This window comes from Chaetura pelagica, unplaced genomic scaffold (genome assembly GCF_000747805.2).
Source record: "Chaetura pelagica isolate M959 unplaced genomic scaffold, ChaPel_1.0 scaffold9, whole genome shotgun sequence".
Lineage (NCBI taxonomy): Eukaryota > Metazoa > Chordata > Aves > Apodiformes > Apodidae > Chaetura > Chaetura pelagica.
Genome location: NW_009954494.1, coordinates 1,467,553 through 1,491,570, shown reverse-complemented (window position 1 = coordinate 1,491,570; position 24,018 = coordinate 1,467,553). Strand labels below are relative to the sequence as shown.

At 41.7% G+C, this 24,018-nt stretch overlaps 2 protein-coding genes across 2 annotated transcripts in view; one reads left to right on the top strand and one right to left on the bottom strand.

Moving 5' to 3' along the window:
* Positions 1-9,508, top strand: part of PCNXL2 (pecanex-like 2 (Drosophila)) — a 155,917-nt gene extending 146,409 nt beyond the window's left edge. Inside the window, exons 32-34 of the mRNA XM_010004553.1 lie at positions 487-671; positions 5,878-6,326; positions 9,014-9,508. Of these exons, the coding sequence (XP_010002855.1) occupies positions 487-671; positions 5,878-6,326; positions 9,014-9,187 (808 nt within the window). The 3' untranslated portion in view covers positions 9,188-9,508. The remainder of the gene's footprint in view (positions 1-486; positions 672-5,877; positions 6,327-9,013) is intronic.
* A 5,537-nt stretch (positions 9,509-15,045) lies between these two features.
* Positions 15,046-23,627, bottom strand: NTPCR (nucleoside-triphosphatase, cancer-related). The gene is made up of 5 exons (XM_010004552.1): positions 23,549-23,627; positions 23,063-23,225; positions 21,883-21,979; positions 20,570-20,779; positions 15,046-15,386 (listed from the first exon to the last, which is right to left on the bottom strand). Exons 1-5 carry the CDS (start codon positions 23,625-23,627, stop codon positions 15,318-15,320), a joined length of 618 nt encoding a protein of 205 aa, XP_010002854.1. The 3' UTR covers positions 15,046-15,317.
* Between the last annotated feature and the right edge of the window lie 391 nt (positions 23,628-24,018).

Genomic DNA, 24,018 nt, shown 5'->3' with positions numbered 1-24,018 from the left:
CCTCTGCCTATCCTTTTGCCGCTGTGGCTTAGGAAAGGCAGGGGACCATGGAGGGACTATGGGAACCAGCTTGCATGCTAAAACCTATGGGAAAATGCCAAGGTTAAATCTAGTGGATTAATACAATTGTTTTCCACCATGCAGCTTATTCATACTGAGCTCCCTCCAGCCCATTCCTCTTCTTTGCTACTTGGTTACCTCGTGCAAAAGTTGATCTTTAGAGACCCATGTAACATCAGATAAAGAGTCCTAAGGTCTTGGAGGGCTCCAAAGCCACTTAACACAGCCAAGGAAAGATTTGGTTTGTCATATACAGTTTTGTCCCAAGTAAGCTTACCACGCCATCATCTTTGTCATCTCACAAAATGTCAAAAGACCTGCAGTGACATGAGAGAGTACAATTACACTTCTGAGTGTACCTAACATGGCTGGCACAAATTTTTGTGCATAATAAATGGCTGAGCATGCGTGTGTTCCTGCCAACAGAATGCGGAAGGACTGCCATGCAGCTCACCATGAGAGGGGAAACGTTGAAGAGGTGGATAGTGGAGGGGGGTCTTCGTCCAGCAGCAATTCCGCAGGCAATTCAAGCCAGAGCAGTAGCTCACAGCCCACCAGAGATGGAACCCCTCAGTTGCAAGCTTCATCTCAAGAGGTCCACCAGCGTGCAGGTATCTGTGCAATTTACTTGGCTTTTTCTGTAGCCTTCTCCTGAGGGGCCACACGGGTAGATTGGGACCTGCTTTTGGGGCATGCTCATATCCAGTGGAAAACTAATTTTAGAAGAGAGAGCTTTGTTTTTCCTAATGACCAAGCACATGTAGGAGATAGCTTCCTGATACTGTTCCAGGTATTTACTGGGAGGGTATAAGACAAAGGTGATTCACTAAAGGTTCCACTATCAGACTCCTTCATGTGTAACTTTTGGACTAGGAGGTGCCACTAACAATGCCAGAATGAGACATAGAGGTGGGAGGGAGTGTAGGTGTGCGATGCAGGGAGCCCGTACCATGGTGAACCTGTGCTTTTTGTTGGCTGGGAACAGCAGAAGTGAAAGTATGCAAAACATCTTAATTTACTTGGAAGGACAATGATGATTTATTTGAGGAATTCGTTTGGCTGTTCATCAGCACATGTGAAGAAGAAACAAAGTGGAAATAACTTTTTATGTCTATACAGCAGTTCCCAAGAGAAAATGAAATGTTGCCATGAAATGTCAGCTAACAGCTTCTCATATTAAATTCAAAAGTATTTCAGCCATGTTCACAAGGTAGAACTAGTGGCTTTTCCATTGAAAACTAACATTAAGTTTGGTAGTGGGTCAATGTAAGACCTATTACTCTGGGATCAGAACTTGTAATATAAAGTCAATTAACTCAACCTTTCAAGAAGTTTCTATAAATTAAAGCAGAGGGGTACAATACTTGTTTGTTTCCTGTTAGATCATTTTGACCTGTCATTAAATTTAATGGACAGGACTGGAGAAAATCTTGTCCTGAATATAAATCATGTTGCAAGAATAAAATAACTGCTGCTTTTAATTGAGTCTGCTGTTTGAGGAATCCTCATGTGCATACTCATAACTTGACACTGCAGTCATCAGAATGGCAAACTTAATTGTAAAATAATGATCCTGAGCATGCCATACAATAATGAATGATAATTGTAGGTTGTTTAAAAGAAAGTACTGGCTGCCCAGAAAACCATGATCAAGAGATAAGGTCACACTTAGTTAAGAAAAGCAACCTGGCTTTGACGTAAAACGAAGAAAAGCACCACAAATGCAAGGAAATGGAAAATAGCAAATGAAAATCAGTGTTAGTCCTGAGAGGCTGCTGATACAAGAAGTTTCTGGCTAGCACTGTTAGGGACAAAAAGATGAAAGTGGGTTTGTGAGTGTTTATTTTTAAAGAGTATTAGTAGCAAAAGAAATCCAAAGAGTAGTCTTGATCATCACCATATAGAAAGAGATGCCAATATGCAGAAATGAGAAAATAAATTATTGGTTTGTATTGGGAAAAATGCAGATGATCTCTTTCTATGATCTGATTGTGAAGTAGTTCCTTCCATCCTAACTGCTACAAAGAACATGAAAGAGTGGCTATCAAAGCTATGTGTTGGTTTTTAGAAGGCTTTTAAGAGCACTGGTTAAAAAGCAAGCTCTGATTTTTTCCGTAAGCATCAGGACACAAAGGCAATACCAGGGGACTGGAAAAGAACCTATGCTGTGCCTGTTGTTAGAAAAGCAGAATGAATAGGGTGACCTGGGTAGTGCACACCTGTCAGTGGGACCCTGGGTTCAGGACACTGATGCCCTGCCACACAGTCCTAGCGGCCCAATTTAAGAAGGACATTTTTTAATTTGGAAGGAGTTCAAAGAAGAGCCAAACAATGATCAAAGATCTGGGCAATACATCCTGTAGTGAAATATTAGGAGTTTTCAAACTATTTATATTGTAAGACATGCTTTGATCATAGTCTGTAAGTACTTACCTGGGCAACAAAAGGTGATCGAAGATGGCTGATTTGTGCAGACTTGCATTTAACAAAGCTAAATAAATTCAGATTTTTAATTAAGTGCACATTTTTAAAAGTGAGAGTAAATAAACACTGAAACAACTGACTAAGGGTCAAGGTGGATACCCCATGACTGGAGATACTGGATGGATTTCTTCAAAATCACGGTAGTAATTAATTATGCCATACGGGAATGAATTCCAGGATGTTCTATGGCCCATGCTATATAGCACAGCAGACTAAATGATCACAGCAATCCCTTCTAGACTCAGAATCTATTAATCAAGTGCATTTAGTGTTTTCATATTTCATATTTCATTTTGCAGCCTGGTGCCACCAAGTCTGCAAAATGCAATGAAAGCCCTATATAAAAGTGCAACCAAGATCAGGAGCATTGGAAACTTGTGGGGTTCTCCCCCAAAGTGTCCTCATTTCATGATGGACTTTATAGAACAGCCTTTGTTTCCTAAATCTTTTCAGGGACAGAGTTATTTATGTGTAGACATGGGTGGTCTCCTGTCCAATGTTCTAACCACTGCATTTGGGATGAATATAGAATACTTTTGGACAGGGGTCAGCTTGGCAGTTTAAATCACAAACAGATGTTTGGCCACATTAGCCCCTACACAAACTAACACACCACAGCCCCTCTGTTCTTAATTCCAGTCTGTTCTTTTTATTTAAAAAGGTTAACACATTAAAATAATCATCAGATGTAGAAACCAAAGCATTTAAACAAAAGCCTGGAGTTGGAAGAGCCAGAATCCCCACGGAGGCCAGATGTGGGCACAGCTGCCAGCACAGCAGCCAGGCCTGACCCCAGCCCAGCGCCTGTGCTCCGGCACCGTCACGTCTGGAGGGCAGAGGTCGCTGGCATTGTGGCACACAGGGAGCCATGGGCATCTGTCCTGCTGCTCTCAAGCAGAGATCTTGGGGCTCTTATCGCAGAGAATGCTGCTTGGCATGCCATCTTAGGAAAATCATGGGGTTTATTGTTTGGAATATAAAAGTAGAACTAGAGATACATAGCAAGTGGAGTGCGGAAGTGTTCTGTGCTTGCCAAACCAAGTAGGTTTTAGTCCAGCCAAAGGGCTCCAGTTAGGTTGTGGCCCAGCTCTACCACCTGCCTTTGTGCCAAGTTACCTAAATTCCTTTTGCTGCAGAATTTGAGAAATAGGGCTAATGATACCAGCCTCTGGGAAGCAGCTCTGTGGATGTAAAACAGCATGTTTCATCTATATAATGTAAATAGTTTGGATATGAAATTCTGCATTGCCAGGAGCCTTGTGAATTCAGCAAGCAGTCATGATTCTAGGAGATTGCACGAGATTTATATTCCTTTGTGCCTTTGAAATGTTATTATCTAGAGGATTTTCAGTGCTTCCCTCCTCTCCATAGTTTGAGTATTGGGAAAAAACAAATAACTTTTTAAAATTACCAGCAACCTGGAAATGCCTGCCATAAAAAACTTGTTTCTGCATTGATGGCTCTCAGAAGATATTCTGGCATCAACTCTCTACCTCACATATTAGCTAGGAAACCAAAATGCCAGCTTGTGTTAATATCTGAAGTATCCTGGAAAGCAAAAAAAGCCAAGCAGCACTTGCGTGACTGGGTGTTTGCTGTGCAAGCCTGGGTTAGAGCCTGTCTGCACACAGGGAGCTCTTCCAGGCCTGTGGCACATGCCAGCCCCCTGCATGCCATTTGCAGAGTGCAAGCAAGTATCTGGTGGGTTCACTGGCCAGTAAGTTGATTTAGTTTACATTCTATCCCTATTTAAACATTTAAACAAGCACAAGGAACACAGAAATTATCTTGTTTGAATGGCAGAAGGTCTTGATATAAATGTTTAAAATGGGGGCATATACATACAGGAAGTATAGAAGTCTAGGCAAGGTCATAACACCTTATCTGCCCTCTGTGTCCTACAATGGCTGCACTGAGATGCTTCACAGAATGGGGCAAAAGCCTTATGTGGGTCTCATTCAGACTTCCCATAGATTAACTAGTGTCACAGTTTGACTCAGGTCCGACAACAATGCTCTCGATCTCCCCTCCCCCCAACCCAGGTAGGGAAGGAGAGAGAGAAAAAGAGAGAGACTTGGCCGGATTGAAAACTAAACTACACAGCTTTAATTAAAACACTAATGAATCATACAAGAAAATATATACAATTATATACAGATAGATTCAGGTATGGGCAAAAGCCTCTCACCACCCCCCACCCTCAGCAACTCCCACAGCACTTCCCTGAACTGGGAAGAGTCCTGAGGAATCCCGAAGCTGCTGCTGGAGAAAGCAGAGAGTTATGGGGGTCAGGAGAGATCAAGCCTGAGGATCGACGGTGATGGATGAACAGAGTCCTCCCTGGACACCGGCCATGGACGGAAGAGAAGGGAAGAAGAAGAAGGAAGGAAGTTGTCTCCTGTGATCTCTGACCTTCCTCTGAGCTTACGTAGATATATGGAATGGAATATCTTTGGCCAATTTTGCTGTCCATCTAACTCAGCCTCCTACGGGGGGGGTCACAGATCTCCCCATAGTGTCTGAGCCGGCAGAGTGCAGGTGCAGCCTTGAAGCCTCAGTAGTTAGAAAAACATTCCACTGTCTTATCAGCCTAGCAGAACACACTGTTGCTAGCTACAAGAAAGCTTACTGAAGGAAAAAAAAATCAGTAAAAAGAAAAATTGGCTTCATCCTGGCTCAAACCAGGACAACTAGACTTGTTCACATCATCTGAGTCTGTGACACACTCAAAATATCATTCTTGGAACTCAGATATAGTTTAATGTTAGTCTTAAAAACTGTCTTGTGGCTCAAATACTGTAGTCTTCCATTGGGTTGAATTCTCAAATTCTCTTTCCCCATATGAAGAAATGATTCTTTTTAATGTGCCACTGTTTTAACTCACAGGGTTTTTTTTTATTTATTTCTGCATTTAATTATACTAAGCCATTTATGGTGAATATCCAACATCCCCTACTTTAGTGTGGTTGTCCAAGGAGAGTAGAGTTTCAGCAGCACTGTGCTCAGTTGTTCACTGGGCAGGTTAAAATGTACATGGCAGAAGAGGTGTGAGCCTGTGATTAGAGTACTTTCCTTGGGATGTCTTCTCACTCGCCTCTTTTGACTCAGTGCAGAACCACTGCAGCTATTCTGACCAAAAGCCAGAACCTCCATAGTGGAAAACACAGAAAGGTTCATAGGTTTAGCAATTTGTTATTTCTGTTACTCTTGGGATTCTTATGCTGATAAAACCAGTAGTAATATGCTAATAGTAGTATGTACACACAGGAACTGCCAATAGCATGGAATTCATCAGGATGCCACTGACTTAAATCTATTAATTTTCTTTTAAAGGCAGGAGAAAACCCCGGAGTCAGTCCATCCAGGCACATCCTGCTTTAAACCAAAGGCCCCCTGCTTCAAGTCACTCTGGACCAATTGTAGAAAGCCACCAGCCTTTCATCCAAACATCTACATCTGCCCACGAAATTGCCCAAAGGCTTTCTAGTAGTCAGCTGTCGTTTCATAACTCAGCAACATCTGTGTTTTCCCAGTCCCCTGCTGTTCCTGTTGCTGGCCAGCTGACTGTGCAGGACCGGGCTGCAGCAATGCTCAGGTCCAGTCTGGCCTCTTCCACCAGTTCCACTCTCAGCCTGCTCTTTGGCAAGCGAAGTTTTTCAAGTGCTTTGGTGATTTCTGGGCTCTCAGCTGCAGATGGAGGTAACACCAGTGACACCCAGTCATCCAGCAGCATGAACATCGCCATGGGTCCATCTGCTAGAGCAGCAAATCAAGCAACTCGGGTAAGGCTGAAGCCCAAATGGCAGTTCTAAGGGTGAGCCACTGTACTGCTGTCCTGTCAGGTTCTTGAACTGTCCTCACCACCCTTTGGTTCCTTCCTTTTCACTGGTCAGAAAATCACAGAATGTTTGGAGTTGGAAGGGACCTTGAAGATCATTCAGTTCCAGCCTCCCTGCATGGGCAGGGACACCTTCCACTAGAACAGGCCCATCCAACCTGGCCTTGAACACCTCCAGGGATGGACCCCCCCACAACATCTCTGGGCAGCCTGTTGCAGTGTCTCACCACCCTTACACTGAGGAATTTACACCTGATCTCTAACCTAAATTTCTCTTCTTTCAGCTTAAAACCATTACCCCTTGTCCTCTCACTGCAAGCCCCTGTAAAAAGACCCTCCCCAGCTTTCCTGTAGCCCCTTCAGGTACTGGAAGGCTGCTGTAAGGTCCCCCCAGAGCCTTCTCTTTTTCAGACTGAACAACCCACCCTCCCTCAGCCTGTCCTCATAAGAGAGGTGCTCCAGCCCTTGGATTATTTTCGTGGTCCTTCTATGGACACGTTCCAACAGGTCCACATCTTTCTTGTGCTGGGGGCACCAGACCTGGATGCAGTATTCTAGGTGAGGTCTCACCAGGGCAGAGTAGAGGGGCAGAGACACCTCTCTCCCTCTGCTGGCCACATTTCTTTTGATACAGCCCAGGATACAGTTGGCTTTCTGGGCTGCAACTGCACATTGGTGGCTCATGTCCAGCTTTTGATCCTGTAGTACCCCCAGATATAAAATACTATTTTCCAAAACAATGTCAGGATTTTGGTATTTCTTTTGAATCTTGCTGTTATCACAATGAAAAGAAGACTGTTGATTATTTGTGTGTATGACAGTGATGTATTTGTACGTGATTGACAGGTTGGCTGTTAAACACGCACCTGAAATCACAAAATGGGGCAAAGTCACTCTTCCTTTCACTCAGACCCCAAGGACTTAGGTCTCTCTTTTCTGCAGCCCAGGTGATGAGCACCATCATAAGCAGATCAAATAGCTCCTTCCTTTCATGCTTATGCAGAGCTTAATTATTTGTACAAAGACGAACAGTTCCCACTGAACACTGCACTTGTTCTGCCCATCTCTCTAACCAGAAACTTAATTCAGGACCTGAAAGCCTCATTTCTGCGAGGGTTAGTCAAAGGAAGTCTGCAGGAAATGCTTCCCAAAGGGAACCTGCATGCCTTGTGAGTTGGCATTTTCTAACAGCGAAACAGCAGACACAAAGGACTTCCAGCCCTCTTCCCAGGCGGCCCCCAGTTCTATTCCCATCTTCCCTGGAAAATTCAATGCACATAATAATGTTATTGTTTCATTGTCTACATAAGTGCATTTATGTAACTTTGGTTTACCATCAGTTGCTTTCCTGAATTTTGAAACTCCCACCTCAGCACTATGGAGCAGTAAGGTGAGGAGATGCACTAAAGGGCAAGTGCAACTAGGGGTTGACTGGCAACATAATTAAGACAGACTTTCACATCTGGCCTGTCAAAATGAAACCAAATTGGCAACAGGGCAAAACTGTGGATATGGCAAGTCCAAAACACTTTTCTGCTACTTTCATTCTGAACTGTGTATAACTTCCCTAATTTTCAAAGAATTCTCCAAACCTCCTTGGCCTGTGGGTATTTTGCTCATAACCCAAAAAACACCATGTATGGTATAGTTCCCTGGAATTTTTCCATGAACTTTAACAGAAGTTGACTGAATTATACTCATCTGGGCCCAAGCCTGCTTTATTTCTCTAAGGAGCATTAACAGTATTTCTGCACATACAGCTGAATATACCAGAATGTCATAATTCCAACTTTCAAGAGTTTATAGCCTAACTTGCTAGAACTCAGCCAGTCTGCAATACTGACTACTAATGGTAGGCTTCACTTGATCTAACTTTAAGCCATCTAAAATTTGGGCATGAAGTCTCAGTAGATTGTTAGTGTGGCCTCTGTAGCCAGTGGAGAAGACAATCTACTTTATCCTTAGAAGAAACCTTTCCTTTCCTCCTACCTCTCTGCCAACTGTTGACAGCCTAGATGATACACTAAGGCTACACAGTTAAATTTAGATGAGGTGAGTCCTGGCCTAAGTACCTGCTCAAGGGCCAGCTGCCTATTTGCTTGAAAGTGGTAAAGAGGAAGTGTTTTATTTAAATGTTCACAGTTCTGGGAAGCTTTTCTACTAATGGACTCCTTACAGTGGGGTGACACTACATATAACATTTTCAGACAGATAATTGCATTCCAGTTTTGCTGAAAAGGTTTCTTTGTAAGTTGGATTTAAAATTTGGTGTGTAAAGCAATCCCCAGAGCAGCTGATTTAACTTATTAGAAATTAGCCCTGCTTGGAGCAGCAGTTTGGACTGGATGACTTCCAGAAGTCCTTTTCAATTCAAATTATTTTACAGGTCTCTATACACGTACATCTGTGGTACTAAACCTCTAGTTCCTGATCTGCTTTTCTTTCCAAAAGTATGTGTTCCAAAAGTGTGACAAGTGCCTCTTCAGAAGTCCCTTGTGAATAATGTATATTAAGAACCCCATGCAGTTTCACAGAATGACATTCCTACATCAATTTTTAACTTTTTCTCCTGTCACTTCAAAAAATAGCTTAGAAGTTTCCTAAACTAGTTGACTTTTTCTTTCTTTCCAGCAACACACTGAGACCTGTGAATCAACAGATGCTCCAGAACCCAAGCTGCAGCAAGAGGCAGGTCCAGCCCCTGCCATATTCATGAGTCAGAACCTGGAGTGCAGAAGAGCCAGCCAAGAAGATATGGCTCTGGAAGACACAGCTTCTCAGCAAAGCCTGTCTGAGGATCAGTAAGGAGCACTTCTAGTGCAAGGGCCGAGCACTTAGATTTAAATAAAGACAGAGTTAGGTCAGGGAGCTGCACATGGGCTTAGGTTTTTTCAGAAGTAACAAGCAACCTCCAAATGTTTATTTTTCTAACTTCAACACAGGAATACTACAGGGCAGATGTTCCTCAGATAAAGGCTTTGGCATGGGTAGGATTGGAAGATGTCCTAAACAGCCACACAGTGCCACTTCATCTCAGGTTCTTGTAAATCCTAGAACAAGTAATACAACCTGTTGAACGTTCCTTCCCCTGGAACAGTCGGAATCACAAATGAATACAGTAGGAAATATTAAAACAACTCAGTGAAAAGCACACAAGACATCTCTTTCCTGCCATAACTGAAGAGCTTATTGCATGCAAATTAATTGGCATTTGATATATAAAGCATAGCAAAAGGCAACGTTAGACAGAAGCAATGAATACATAAAAGGACAGTACAGTATGTACTGTAACATTAGAGCTAAATCTGATTTTTTTTTTCCAACAGCAAGTATCTTTTTTCTTTAACACATGAAGCAGGCAGTAATTCTCAATGGCAACATATCATCACAAATTGATATACTGCATGCAGCCATATTGAAATAGTGTGAATGAGCCATGCTACAAGTCCAGTGTGAGAAAAGAAAGTATCCAGTGCATGGAAAGCCTTCAAAGCATACGGTGCACCTTATTTGCAAAGAAAGCAGCTTTGCATAAACAGCTGCTCTTAAGTATTAGTTCATGCTCCTGTTTGGTGTACAGCAGTGTTTCTCTAATTCCAGGCAACAGCCCCCTTGGGAGCTGCAAAAGGGCCCAGAGGGATTCTCCTCAAGGACATGAAAGTGCAAAGCAGGCTGTAATTACTGTCTGGAAGTATTTGTATTAGGAAGGGAACAGCTAAATGCCTTTAATTGCTGGACACAGCTCAGCATCCATACAGACTTGTAGCCAGTAATTACTGAGCCTTCTACTTTTCCAGCCCCAGAGAAACTGAGCTGCTGCCAATTCAGTAGTTGCATAAAGACAGCGGAAACAAAAAGGGAGGCCGTGCTTTCACAAAGTTTGAGAAACATTGAGTTACAGGAACGCATGACTACTTTGGAAGCCAAAAAGGCTAAAAGAGACCCTTCCTCTACTATAGCGTCTAAACACATGCACATTTGTCTTTTTTTTTTTTTTAATTAAAAAAAATTGCAGCCATCAGTGTCTTGCTGTTCCTCTTTACTGTAACTACCACAGATTGTTTCTGATTCACAACACAATCATGTGCAGGCAGGCTGTCTTGTCCCAATTAACAAGAAAGATTTAACAAGAGACACTGTAGCTAATTCTCATTACTGTTAGGAGATACACAGTTGCATTCTGAGCTTCCTACTGTGCCACACTTAAGATTATAAGTCGTAGAACTAAGTAACACCAGTGAAAATAAAATTATCCAAGTATGTTCCGTGTGGCAGCTGGTTTTGGGTTTTCTTTTTTCTTTTTAATGGTTTTCAATTGCTTTCTGCCTTATGAAATGAAGAAACCTATTTTCTTTCACTTCAGCTTGTGATGAATTGGGTATTTATAAAACTCAGCACAACCCAGGCAACATTCTGCTCATGTTCACAAGGACAAAAGCAGAGTATTTGTGTACAGATCCCTGAGAAACCCGGAGTCATCAGTGCAGTTCAGGCCTTACTAATGTCTGCTCCAGCATCCAGGTGTGATGTGGAAGAGGAAATGGAATACAGCTGCTCCCTTCAGACCATTTCTGGCAGATTCCTACCTCCCCTCCCACCACCCTGCTCATGAAATGCTTCATTACAAATGAAGAATGGAAGTGGAGGGCTCTTACTAACAGCCACCAGCCCCATTTCTGCCCTAGGGGCTTTTGCATGGCAGTCTACTAAGATACACTATGACTACTTTGTCTTCCTAAACCCTGCCTTGTGTGGAGACAAGGCAAACAGGCAGCTGTGGAAAGCACTAAAAACCTTCCCATATGCAGTTAGCCTCACTTAGGCCTCCAATTTTCACATCTTTACCTTAAGTCTGAATTAATTTCCATCAAAAGTAAGTAACTCCAGTAGTCCAAATCAACCTAAATTATTCTATGTATCAAACTCAAGCATATTAAACCAGACTGGGAACCAGCTGCACAAACCCTTCAAGGGGAAAGCCTCTGGATCTGCTGAGCAAGGACCAAGGCCCAGCAGCAGCAACAACATCACATCTTGCTAGCAAGCTGAACACATCCTTAGGGAAATCAAGCCCTCAATCCATAAGAGCATTCGGTACATGAAGTTCTTTAACAGCAATGTCAGAAGGGATGAAGAGATGGAGGCCTAATCTGTGCCCCCCCAGCTTAACCACAGATAAGATCCTATTGCTGAAAACACTGGGAATTATCTATCCACACTGGCTCAGCAGGGTCCCCACAAGCAGAGAGGCACAGGCAGCACAGCAGGCTGCAGGAAGGGGGACAATGACTACATGGGAAAACAAGCACAAACACAGTACTTCCACCCCATACATTAAATGTGAGATACTTACCCCCCCTCCCATTTTGTTTTCCTAAACTTTCCTTTCACTAATAGGGTCTTGTTGAAATCACACTGAAGAAGCCAGGTGCTACACTCCTAAGGGTGAAACATGGCCCAGACTTCTAGTAAAAAGACTTCTAGTAGCATTTCACCAAAGCCAACCACAGGCTGCTGAGCTGCTCACATCCACCAGGTATGCCGGCAAGCCCCCAGCCTGGCCTTCAGCCCAGCTGTCCCACCACAGCCAGCAAGCAGAAAACAGTGACGGGCACAGTGTATGAAGTTCATTTCTGTTTATCCAAAAATACAAATGCCAGAGGTCCTGCTGTTCCCTCAGTTTTGAAATGTCACACAGACTTCTGTGTGAGGAACTGAAGTTCTTGCTGAAAAGTCTCACCTTCTTCCCATAGACAGAAAATCTTGGCATTCATTTAAGACAAATGTTACCAAAAGGACTTACCAGTGAGAGTCTTTTTCCCCTCAACAAGCTAGCCAGATACTCTCAATATCTATGAGTGACCTCCTGAAACTACTTCTTAGGAAACTCTATGACAGCCAGCAAGCAGAAAACAGTGACGGGCACAGTGTATGAAGTTCATTTCTGTTTATCCAAAAATACAAATGCCAGAGGTCCTGCTGTTCCCTCAGTTTTGAAATGTCACACAGACTTCTGTGTGAGGAACTGAAGTTCTTGCTGAAAAGTCTCACCTTCTTCCCATAGACAGAAAATCTTGGCATTCATTTAAGACAAATGTTACCAAAAGGACTTACCAGTGAGAGTCTTTTTCCCCTCAACAAGCTAGCCAGATACTCTCAATATCTATGAGTGACCTCCTGAAACTACTTCTTAGGAAACTCTATGATGTCATTCACAGTGTGTTTTTTTAAAAAGCTACTTAATAAAGCAAGAAATGTGCATTTGGTTCCAACCCACCAACTGCCTTCTCTTGCAGGGGAATTCAAGTTAAAGATCAGCTAAATGTTGTGCAGCTCATTTGAGAAGATTAGAATTACCAGTGAAATTCTCCAGCATGTAATAATCATCTTCTCATCAGTGCATGTTTTTCGACTGCCCAATTACTGCCATATTTATTTGACTCCCTGGGTTGGGAGCTGGTATTTAATTACAATGTTTCGCTAGTGCTTGTGCATCCTTCAATCTGCAACACAGATATTACTTACAATTAACTTTGCAGTTCGTCCACTGTTAAAGATTCACCTCTCTCATTCAGCCTTCTCAGAGGTTTACAAGGAAAAAATTGTCTAATGTGATAAATAATGCAGGCTCTGTTTATTCTATGCTGTGTGCAATTTTATGTTGGAATGACAAGCCTCCCTGCCAAAAACATCCTTGATTCTCAAGCTTTGAGAGGGAGTAATTGGTACCTCATATTCTCTCCTTTTCTGCAGGTGCACTGTTGTCGTCATCATCTGGAATCTCGCTGGTACATCAGAGGTGATTTTCACCAAATGTGTGCTATTAGGAAAATTGGCCCATCAGGGGAATTGTGAATGCTCTGTTTGTTATTACAGTCCTCTCAAGGCCTTCCAAATATTTCACTAGTGCAAGACCAGACAGTATATTTTTACCTCTAACGTAAACACAGGGTGTCATATAAAATAAGTTCAGTTGGAAATACCACTTTCTTACTCACTGGATGTATATTTGAACCAGGCAAATTATTTCTTCAGGACTGTCTCAGATTTAAAGGCCTGACATGACTGTTCTGCATTTTATTTAGCTTTAACGGTCAGTCTTCATTTAAGACTTAACTGCCATCCCACTAAAACGTTGCTAGACTTCAGGTAATTATTTATCATTGAAAGAACTACTCTTTTGCAGCATGTTTTACAGCTTAAGAGACTTAACATTACAACAGTGGGACATCCAACATTCAAAAGCACAGAAATTTCTGTTCAAAAGTCTATGATACATAGCCCTGAAAAAGTTTACTTTGGTCCCAAGTCCTTTACCCCTAGCAAGGTGTCTTGTCTGAGTAAAATGCCTGAAGTTATTAAGGGATAACCGAGACCTTCAGGGCAGGGCCTTGTTCTGCAAAACACAGCCAGATGATGTACATTTTCTAAGAAGTGGGACTATAAGGGGAATTCTCTTTTACTCAGATACGATGAGCACAGTAGTACAATCCAAAGGGATGAGGGCAGAAGGGCAGTGTAACAGGGAACACAGCCATGTCACCCTTGAACGTGGCATGTACCTCCTACCACCTGTGCAGGGGCAAGGCTTGTACCAGACCCTTGTTCTGGATATAGGAAAGAGAAAGGACATTCCTTCCATGCTCCCAGCTGTTTCCACGGCACCTATAAAAATGCCTGTCCCAAACCATCCCCTACAACCTTCGGTGTCAGTTTTACTGAAATAAATAACTAAAAGGATATTTGAAAATGCCTTTATATAAGTTTGCTCATTTTAACAGTTCTTGAGCTGAACAGAAAACAAGCTAAGAAATGACAGAATTCTTAACCATTTTTTACAGACAGATATGACTATGAATGGTACAATGAACAAGTGTGCACCCAGAGGGAATTCTGATTTCACAACATGAAAAATTGATCAAGTTGTAGCACTTTTCCTGAATACATTTGCACACCTCCTAGGGAAACACATTGCCTAGTACTCCCAAACACTTCTTATTTCACCACCAACCATTAAGCAAGTAAGGAACTGAAAAAGGAAAAATCCCAACCAAACCGGAAGTATCAATAAACATAACAGATTGTAAAACCCATATAGACAAATGCAGTATTAAGTTGATCCTGACTTAATAAACTGCATGAAAAACATAAGTTGAGATTTGACTGAACTTCATGGACTTGAAGATTTTTTTTTTATTATTTTTTTTCCAATAACTTTTAGCAAGTACTATTTAGGCCACTTAGGAGAGGGCAGAGTTGGTTATTTTTCCTCCTGAAGTGGAATTCTGCACATGTCACTTGGAAATACAGAAAATTACCTTGAACTTCTAGATGACCCTTCTTATGCTGCAACTGGAGAAAGAGGTGTCTGGGGGTAGGGGAGAAGCACTTGCTTATTCCTTTCACCTCCTGAAACATCAGCACCCACATTGAAACACACCTGGATACACCTAAGCTGGGTCACCAACAGCAAAGGTATTTCTACATACACCTGGCAGAGCACACACACATTTTAGGCAGGGTTCTGTTCTGTTACACCAGGGTGAAATTTCAGATGCTGAATTGCTCTCCATGCAGAACAGTCCACAACCACGCTCTGAAAGACTAAGATCTCAAACATTTCTGACAGTTAACTGGTTTTACATGGTGTAACTAGGATCAGGCTACCTATCTTCCAAATACTCAGATTACAACTGCATGTTAACTATGCATCTGTTCAATTTTTTAATAGATTTGCTTGTGAACTGAATAAACAAGAACCCTGCTATCTCATTTTCACATTTTAGAGTATTACCAGCTTTACTCTGCTTACCCTGAAGGCTCCAGTAAAGCCTCCAGGGGCTAATGCAGGAAGGACAGACTCTAAAACATCCGCAAAACATCGTAATGCTTTGTTAAAATAAAAGCTTTAGTGTTTACAGGCAAGAAAAGGTCTTCATTTTCTGCAGGATTCCACAGCTGCCAAGATGTCTTGCAAAATGCTGTTTCTGTTTTCCTTACTAACCTAGAGAAAAAGAAATTAAAACTGATGTAATTGGATGAACAACCTCTGTATCAGTGTTTACTTCAAAAACAAAGCAGAAATTCCAATGCTTTTCTTTCTCAGTAGAGGAATGCTGAGTGTCAGACACCTGCCTTCTTCTACTGAGAACACAATAAGCCAAATCCACAAACCTGCATATTTAATGGAATATTCAGTGATCTTTTTGATTTAATTACCCATGGTATTTTGCAGTATTACTCAGAGCTTCAATAACTAACAAGAATTACTTGAAGAACCAGCATGTACTTTTGTCATTACTAGAAATTATTTCCAATTATGAAACACAATTTTCCTACTATAAAGTGGTTTGATGCCTTCAGTACTTGAAAGGGTTGTATTTATTAGGATGACAGACCTAGTCAAAAACATTTGCAATGAAAAAAAATTACAACAGTCTTAGAAGTGAAACACTGTATCTGAGAAACCTTACCATTGCAGGATAGAAACACCTTGTAAAAGAAAGAAATAAGACTACTTGAGAAAGCTGGGGGGCTTTCATAGCACGCTGAGGTACACCTTTGGCTAACCAGTCCCTGGAAATGTTGGGTTTTAAAACCAGTACATGTGAAAATCCATGCAGTCCAGTCTCATGTCTTTTGCTGGCCCCACCTGCATTGCAGCATGTGCGACTACTGCAAACTGCCAAGCAAATGTTAGCTCTGGCTACTCAGCTCAGCTCCCAGCTGCAGCAACCACAGAGCACAGAGTTGTCAGGGGTGTGCGGGTGTAAATTACCCCTCTAGTAGACCTGGTCCTGATACAGCACCCAGTGACCCACAGTGCCATGCATCACTAGCTCAACCAACACCTGGGGAGATGGCTGGGGTGGTGCAAGGGTTAACAACCAATTGTGAAGTGTCAGCAAAAGCCTCATTTTAAAAAGCCTAAATTTCCCCCACCGTTCAGATCCCTGCAGAGAGGGCAGTCAGAAATCATACAAAGATGGATGAGCCAAAAAAAGTAAAAATGTACATATTTTTAACAAAGTTTGAGAAATGCTGTTTGATGAAGAAGGAGGGACACTGCATTATGCCTGGCATAGAATTCTACCAGCAACGTTTCACTGCATTCCCTGCAGCTGCATTTAAGATCTCAGCACAAGGGTTTGTATCCCATCCAGTACTACAGCAAATACTGACTAGGAGAAAGCTGTTTGGGTCTGGTTTGGTTTTTAATAGGTGACAGTCCTACCTGAAGAATTTGGCCCTAGGAGCCTTCTGAGGTTTACAGTCACAGACATCCTATCCAAATGCTGGAAACCCAACACAGTAAAACCCAGAGATGGCTCTCTCACCTATGCCACTTGAATTCAAGAGAGCAGATCTACACGAGACTGATGAAATGGTGACATTTAAAAAAAAACCCAAACAACAAACAAAAAACCAAAAACAAAACAAAACAAAAAAAAAGGGAATGAAAGCAAAGATCTGCCTGGAAACATTGCTGGTTTTATTGAGTATATCCAAAGCCTATTATAAGACAACAGAAAACCCCAGAAAACCAAAGAGAGCAAGACAACAAAGAATGGAATTGCTGTTCACTAAGGCTATTGAAACATCAACAAGGTAAACAAGGCACAGAGCACAGATCAGCCAAACTCTAAATCTCACAGCAAGTGTTCCAATTTCCCAACTTTCAAAAGACCTTCTGAACATTTGATAGCTCTTCCCACTGTGTGTCAGCCAACAAATACAATACTACATTTTATCTATCCCTTTTCCATACCTACATGCCAGAAGTCCATTGAGAGCAGCAGGGAAAAAGTACCAAGTGCTGGGAAATTTTCCCTATGTGTTTTACAAAGGCTGCTTGATAGATACAAATCTCCTCGTAAGGCCTGGAGGCATCCTATGCAAGCAGCTTTCCCAGAGAGAACAAATCTCCCAGTATCTGAACTGAATGTACAAACAGATGCATAGATTTTTAGTTGAAAATAACTGTAGGTACTGGTTATACAAAGCATTTAGGTAACCTGGAAGAAACTACCACCTCGACTCCAAGCAGTCCTCCAAGTAGAGGACAAAAACTTTCTTCCCATAGCTGATGAAGTACTGTCAAAGAAATACTTCTTGTAGAGTCTGTTCAGATGGAACCTTTTCTTCTCTGACCCATATAACATCACTAATGGGTTTCATGGAAGCAAAATGAATAGATGGGAAAACAGAAGAAAATGAGTATGTGCCAGCTGCTAAGGATAATCTGATCCTATTTCTGACACCATGTCTGCAAAACTGTGTAGACCTGGGCAGCACAAAAAGAGCCTCTGTAGTTTCACTCGTAAGTTTAGTTCTCAGCAAAATGGAATTGGGCAACAGTGGAAAAAAATGTGTTAAATATCAGAGCTCCTATCATTAAGTGCTCTAAACATAATCAATTAAACATTTGGGACCAAATCCTCAACTGCTTTTAGGGCATCTGGGTGCATTTGCAGCAGCTGACTATGCTTTCAAGACAGAAGGGACCATAAAACCCCAAACAGCTGTCTGGATGCACTTAGTGTCAAACACCAGAGCTGTCCTTGTGACACTAAGAGAAAGATGAGAAAACTCTGCCAAATTACTTGAATGAAGCCTAACTCCCTATTAAGTGATAAAGCAGTCAGAACTGTTTTGGAAGGTAGCCACCTACTTCTGCACACTTCCAGGCACCATAAAAGTTAGTTAGAAATTACTGACCATGAGCTATTTGGGCATTCCAGGTTCTCCCCATGCCATGGCTCTTGCAGAACATAGCTGGTGATCCAGTATTTACCTCAGCTAGTAAAGCCTCTAACTCCCCACAGGCAGGTCCTGTTCCTGCTCATGCACACGTTTTAACTAGCTGGGAAAGAGCATGTAGTGTGTCACTGGAGCAAATGAGACAGATGCTCTCATGCACAAGACTTCAGCATAGCAGGTCTCTGCCACCTGGGAACTACTGCAGTCTGTCACACATTTCACACCCATGGTTCTGGCTAATGGATTCACCAGAGAACTCTATTTAAACAAAGAAACCTGAACACCCTAATCTCAGCAGCATTTTTTTTAAGTGGGTTTTTTTTAGCTACAGAAAACTTTGCTTCATTGAAATTTACAGGAAGACTTCAGCTGGCTGTAGTCAGTACTTAAAAGCAACAGAGGGCTACTAGGATTATTAAGGGACTGGAACACCTGCCTTACGAGGAAAGGCTAAGAGACCTAGGGCTTTTCAGTCTAGAGAGGAGGAGACTGAGGGGGGGGTCTGATTAATGTCTATAAATACATGAGGACTGTGAGTCAAGAAGGCAGGGACAAGCTCTTTTCACTTATGCCCTGTGATAGGACATGGAGCAATGGATTCAAATTTGAGAACAGGAAGTTCCATCTCAACATGAGGAAGAACTTTTTTTACTGTGAGGGTTACAGAGCACTGGAACAGGCTGCCCAGAGAGGTTGTGGAGTCTCCTTCTCTGGAGACTTTCAAGACCTGTCTGGATGCCTTTCTGAGTGATCTGCCCTAGCTTTTGGTCTTGATCTGGCCAGGGGGGTTGGACTGAATGATCTTCAGAGGTCCCTTCCAACCCCTAACATTCTGTGATTCTGTGATGTACTGGCAGGCTGACACAGGTAACAACGTGGGGCTGAGTGGCACAGGCCCTCAGAAAATCACCTGATAAAAAAAAGACACTGGAAGCCTCTAAAGCTTCCTTGGAAAGCCAAACGCTCTTTTCTATCACCCTGTTTCCTCCCCTGAGGGGAATAAACACACACTTGCCATTGCCTTGCCATGACTGCAGCCTAAGCACAGAATGTTACTGTCAGTGAGGCATTCTCCATTCCCTCTCCCTCAGTTCTACCACTGTAAAGCAAACCATATAAAATTCACATCCATGTTCAGCAGCCTGACAACAAACACACATCAGTTTGTCTGTGGGAAACCTGGCGCTTTATCTCGGAAAGGAACGGTAGGAGTTGGATGCTTATGTGGGGAAAGGAATCTTCTCTCGCCTTCACTCCTACGATTGCTTTAGCACTCGATTAAACAGGAATTTAATTTAAAAGAGAGAAAATAAATTGAAGATGATGATGGGACAATCAACTAAAAGAAAGCTGAGGAACTTTTCTGAGCACTTGCAGTTAGGTCAATCTCAGTTTGAAGAGGAAAACAGAAGATGGCCTTGCTTTCTCTGCAGTAATTAAGATCACTCAGTATAAAGCTGCTGAGATAGTGTTTTTTCCTCCCTCATTCACTTGGATGAAAACAAAATAGGCATTTTCACTGTGACCTGCATCTGCTAAAGAACAAGCTGCAACTGCATCCTGCTCTGCAGCACACCACCCCTGTTAGTAAGCTGGGATTTCTAAGTCCCATTTACTGAATTTATAATTTAGAGAGATGCACAGCTCAGTTTTGGATACATAGCTTTATTCTCTCCTACAAATAGTACACACTGAGCAGAAAAATAAATCAAAGGAGTGGGAGCTGCATTTAGCTTGCTTTCTGAAGCATCCAGGACACTTACAGATGTTAAGGAAACCTCACGCATGTATTCTTGTGAACAGGATGTTTTGTTGTAGTGTTTGAGAGTGACTGACCAGACTGACCCCATAACTGACCAGAAATGCACTTTTATGTCCTAATGTTCTGAGAATTACGCCTATAAAAATAACATCATTCATTCCAAAATGGGTTCACTGACTCCAGAGAAAGCACAGCCCATTTACAAGCGTCTTTCTTCTAGAAATAATTTCTGCAGACTCCACTGCTGCCTTTTTTTTTTTTCCTTGAATAAGATTGCTGGTAATATTTCTGTGACCCAGTCTGAGAAAAAATAATAAATTCAATTCTGACTATACTTTAAAAGATTTAACTCTTAGGAATAATGAATACTTAGACAGCAATAATACTACAGCAAGGAAGCCTTTTAAAACAACTGTACCAATACTTCTATAGCTCCTCACAAGCAAAGCCAGCTGTGTGAGACTGCTACACTAAGAGCCAAATGTGATTTTTTTTAATAAGGTGAACACCTGCCCATTACTAATCAAATGGAAACTAAGAAACTTATTTCACACAAGTTACCCACAGCTCTCAACTGGTAGTAATGATTAGTTTTTAAACAGAGCCAAATACAAACCAGCGACCTCAAACAGAAGGCTCTTTTAAGGATACCAAATCTTACTCACATTGAACACTTTAACATCTTTCCTACTTCGTATTTCTTCAACAAGATCCAGTGGCCTTCCCTTTGGTACTGGAATAGTTCCAAGCACCACGGTCCCCGAGCCAGTCAGCGTCTGACGAACAGCTTGAATAAAAGCCTGGCTGAAGAGCTCCATTTTACCAATCTCATCTATGACACAAATTTTTTTCTCTGCATCACTGCCATGGTTTACCTGTGGAAAAGTGCAGCAAGAGACTATATAAACAGCACAGAATTCCGAACAAGCAACAGAAAGAATGTCTATGCTAATAAAGAAATACCTCCAAAAGAAATCAAGTCAATGGGAGTGACTGGAGAAACTGGAAGAGTCAAAGCTGCTGTTGGGTAACTGTGAGACTTAGAAATCTATAATTTGTATTTTGGCACAGATTTTTGGAAAGATGAAAATACATGTACATCATAAATATCAACTGCAATACAAAATATCCATAATACCAGTTCTCCTTCAAAGCAGAATTCTCAATGGTTCCATACAAGCTCTTTGACAATTAAGAATTGCTCTTTGCATACTAGCAGCTTTCAATCAATCCAAGGGCCACCAATTTTTCATAACTTCACCCTTCCCATTAAATTATGCATTCAGATTAGATCAATAGCTACACAACACAAGTATTAAAAAAAATGGCTTGCATTAAATCTAGATTTGGAAGTTTCTCCTCTTGTAGCTGGGTCAAAGGAGGGTCAAAACCAGCATTTCTCTCTGAATAATTAGCTTTCTGTCCTTCTCTTTACTAAAATTGTAAATTAAGTTACAGTGAAACTAAACGATACAAAAATCGTCCCATTTTATTGGTATTTCCCATCTCTTTTGCCCCCAATGTCTTTGCTTCCCTACTCTCACATTTGAATGTTCCTTGACAAAAACAAGAATCAGATCCTCAATCTCATTTTTGCTTCTTGCATCTGTTTTTTTGTTCTTTCCAAGTTCATTAAGAACTCTCTTCTTCCTTAGGCCCTTGAGCATTAGTAGTATAGAAAAATCACAATAGGAATTTTTTAGAATTATGATTCAGCAGCTGCTGCACACTGTGTTATCTTATTGCCAAAATCCAATCTGTTCTTGTTTAATTTTGGAGAAGGGAAAGGTTGGAGTGAGAGAGAGGAAGGAGAAGGGAAAATTCAGTAACAGAATGTTAGAAGGACAGGAAATAGACCAGTGATAGCCAATAAACAGGCCATTTATTAATATCAAAAACTAGTGCTCTAGAAGGGCCTTCCAAGAACACTGATTATTATAAAGCATTAATTTTTCAGCAGCTTTCATAGAATACTCACATTTCTCAGCATAGGTAGAACCAACTGCTCAAATGAAACAAGGTCTACAACATACTGTCCAACCCGATATTCACGTCTTGAAGTAGCAGAATCGGAACTGAATGTGAAATAGACACACAATTACTTCTAAGTGATGAGTTTCATGAGAATTCACTGCAGCCATTCCAAGAGGATTTATAAGAAGTTATCTTAATCAAATTCCCTTAATTCTTCTAAGAAAAGGTAAGAAACTCTGTAAATCATCCATTAAGTCATATTGCAGAGAGGGTACTTTCAGAGAATAAACATACCATGAGCTACCTTCACAACTATGTAAGCTCAAATTTGAAGTGTATGGAAGGACAATAGCACCTAAATCCCAGCAGGTTTAGTTGCACTGAAATCAAAATACATGCCTGCAGTTCTGATCTTTGAATTTCATAATGGGGCACTACAGACAGCATCACTGCAGTAGCCCTCATCTCAGTATGGGCTGCAAAACTCTCAGACAATCTTGGAGAAAATACTCAGCTGGCATGTGCTGCATCGCACTATCCCAGGTGAACTTCCTTTATTAGCAGTATGCAATTATTCAGTCAGATCAACTACATCTAAATGAGGTGATCATGTCACACCTGGACCTAGACTAAATTTTGCACAAAGCATGAAATGCTAAGTCTAATGAATCAGAAGAAACTGTGAGCTCCTCTGCATTTCAGAAGCCCCCTTCGTAGTGGGGCTCTGAAACACTCTTATTTCTTAAAATTCACCTGTGGGTTTTGCGGGCCAGTCAGTGGCTCTTTTTTTAAAGTGTTATATGCAATTTTCCTTTTATTTTCCACTCTGTCTTTATAAATTACCTGGTGGAAACCCTCCTCCCTGCTACAATAAGCTACTTTATCCCAAAGAGACCTGCCTTCGCAATAAAAGGCTCAGCAGTGCTTTCTCCCTGTCTCGTGTAAAACAGGCAGTAAGAGAGAACTCCCTTCCCTAGCACATTTTCAGTATTTCACTATGCAACAGAGACACTGTCTACACACACAATACAGGTATCAGCCAGGACACAGGAACTGAACAAAGAACCTGACCATGAAAGCCATATGTGTGCTGGAAATCACCTCTGGAAGAGCATTTAACATACTGACAGGTGAAGCAGAAATATAAAACTACAAGCCAGTTACAGCCATTGAAACCTCAGTACCTGACTCTAGATAAAGGTCCTCGTTTTCCAGACAAAGTGACAACATCAAATCCTGTTCTCCTGCCACCTTCTCTAACCTCCTCTGTGTAAAATCCATCAATGGAAATGCCTGAGGATTTCAGAGCTTGAGTGACTTTCTGGATCAAAGTAGTCTTTCCAACCCCTGAAAAAAAAATGAGGAAACAAAAAGCACACAGGATTAATCTTCTCCACTAAAAGCCCATTTTTAAACACCACAGTAATGATTCAGTTCAGCAGGAACACTGTTTGCTTTTTAAGTTTGAAAAATATTTTTTTTAAATGGTAGGAAAGAACAGAATCGCCTTTTAAAGTTCACCTTGTACTGCCATTGTAATGTTTTGTTAGCCTTTAAGAAGTATGTTCACAGTGAAGTCACAACAGAATGGTAAAAACATCACAGGCTACCACTAAACTTGTCAGCTCAGGCTGTGCACAGGTGGGCCAATACACGAGAGCCACACTTACAAAACTGATACCCAAGCTCCAAGATGAATCTCCCTTTGCACTGCTGTTCATTACTTTTTAAAAACAGAGCTGAGTTCATCGCCTTGTTAGATCACAAGGTCAACAGTGACTGCTGTTACCAGGAGCTCACCTGGCACAACGGACACACTACTTTTAATGTCTTAGAAATTTGAAGCACTCGGTGCCCCCAAGATGTCAGGTCCTAAGTGGCAAAAACCAACAGAAACACGCTTCTTATGGTAGGGGAGGAAAGAGAGGTTTTGACTAGATACAGGTTGCCTGGAGAGGCCCATCCAGCATTTCAAGACCTGACTGGATAAAGCGTTGGGCAACCTGATCCGGCCTCACAGTTAATCTTCCTTTACACCTCCTTAAGTCTTTTCTCACATTAATTATCCTGTGGTCCTACAATCCATTTTCTTACCCTAAGACAGATCCTTAAAACCCTCACCACCTGCTGTCTCCTAGCA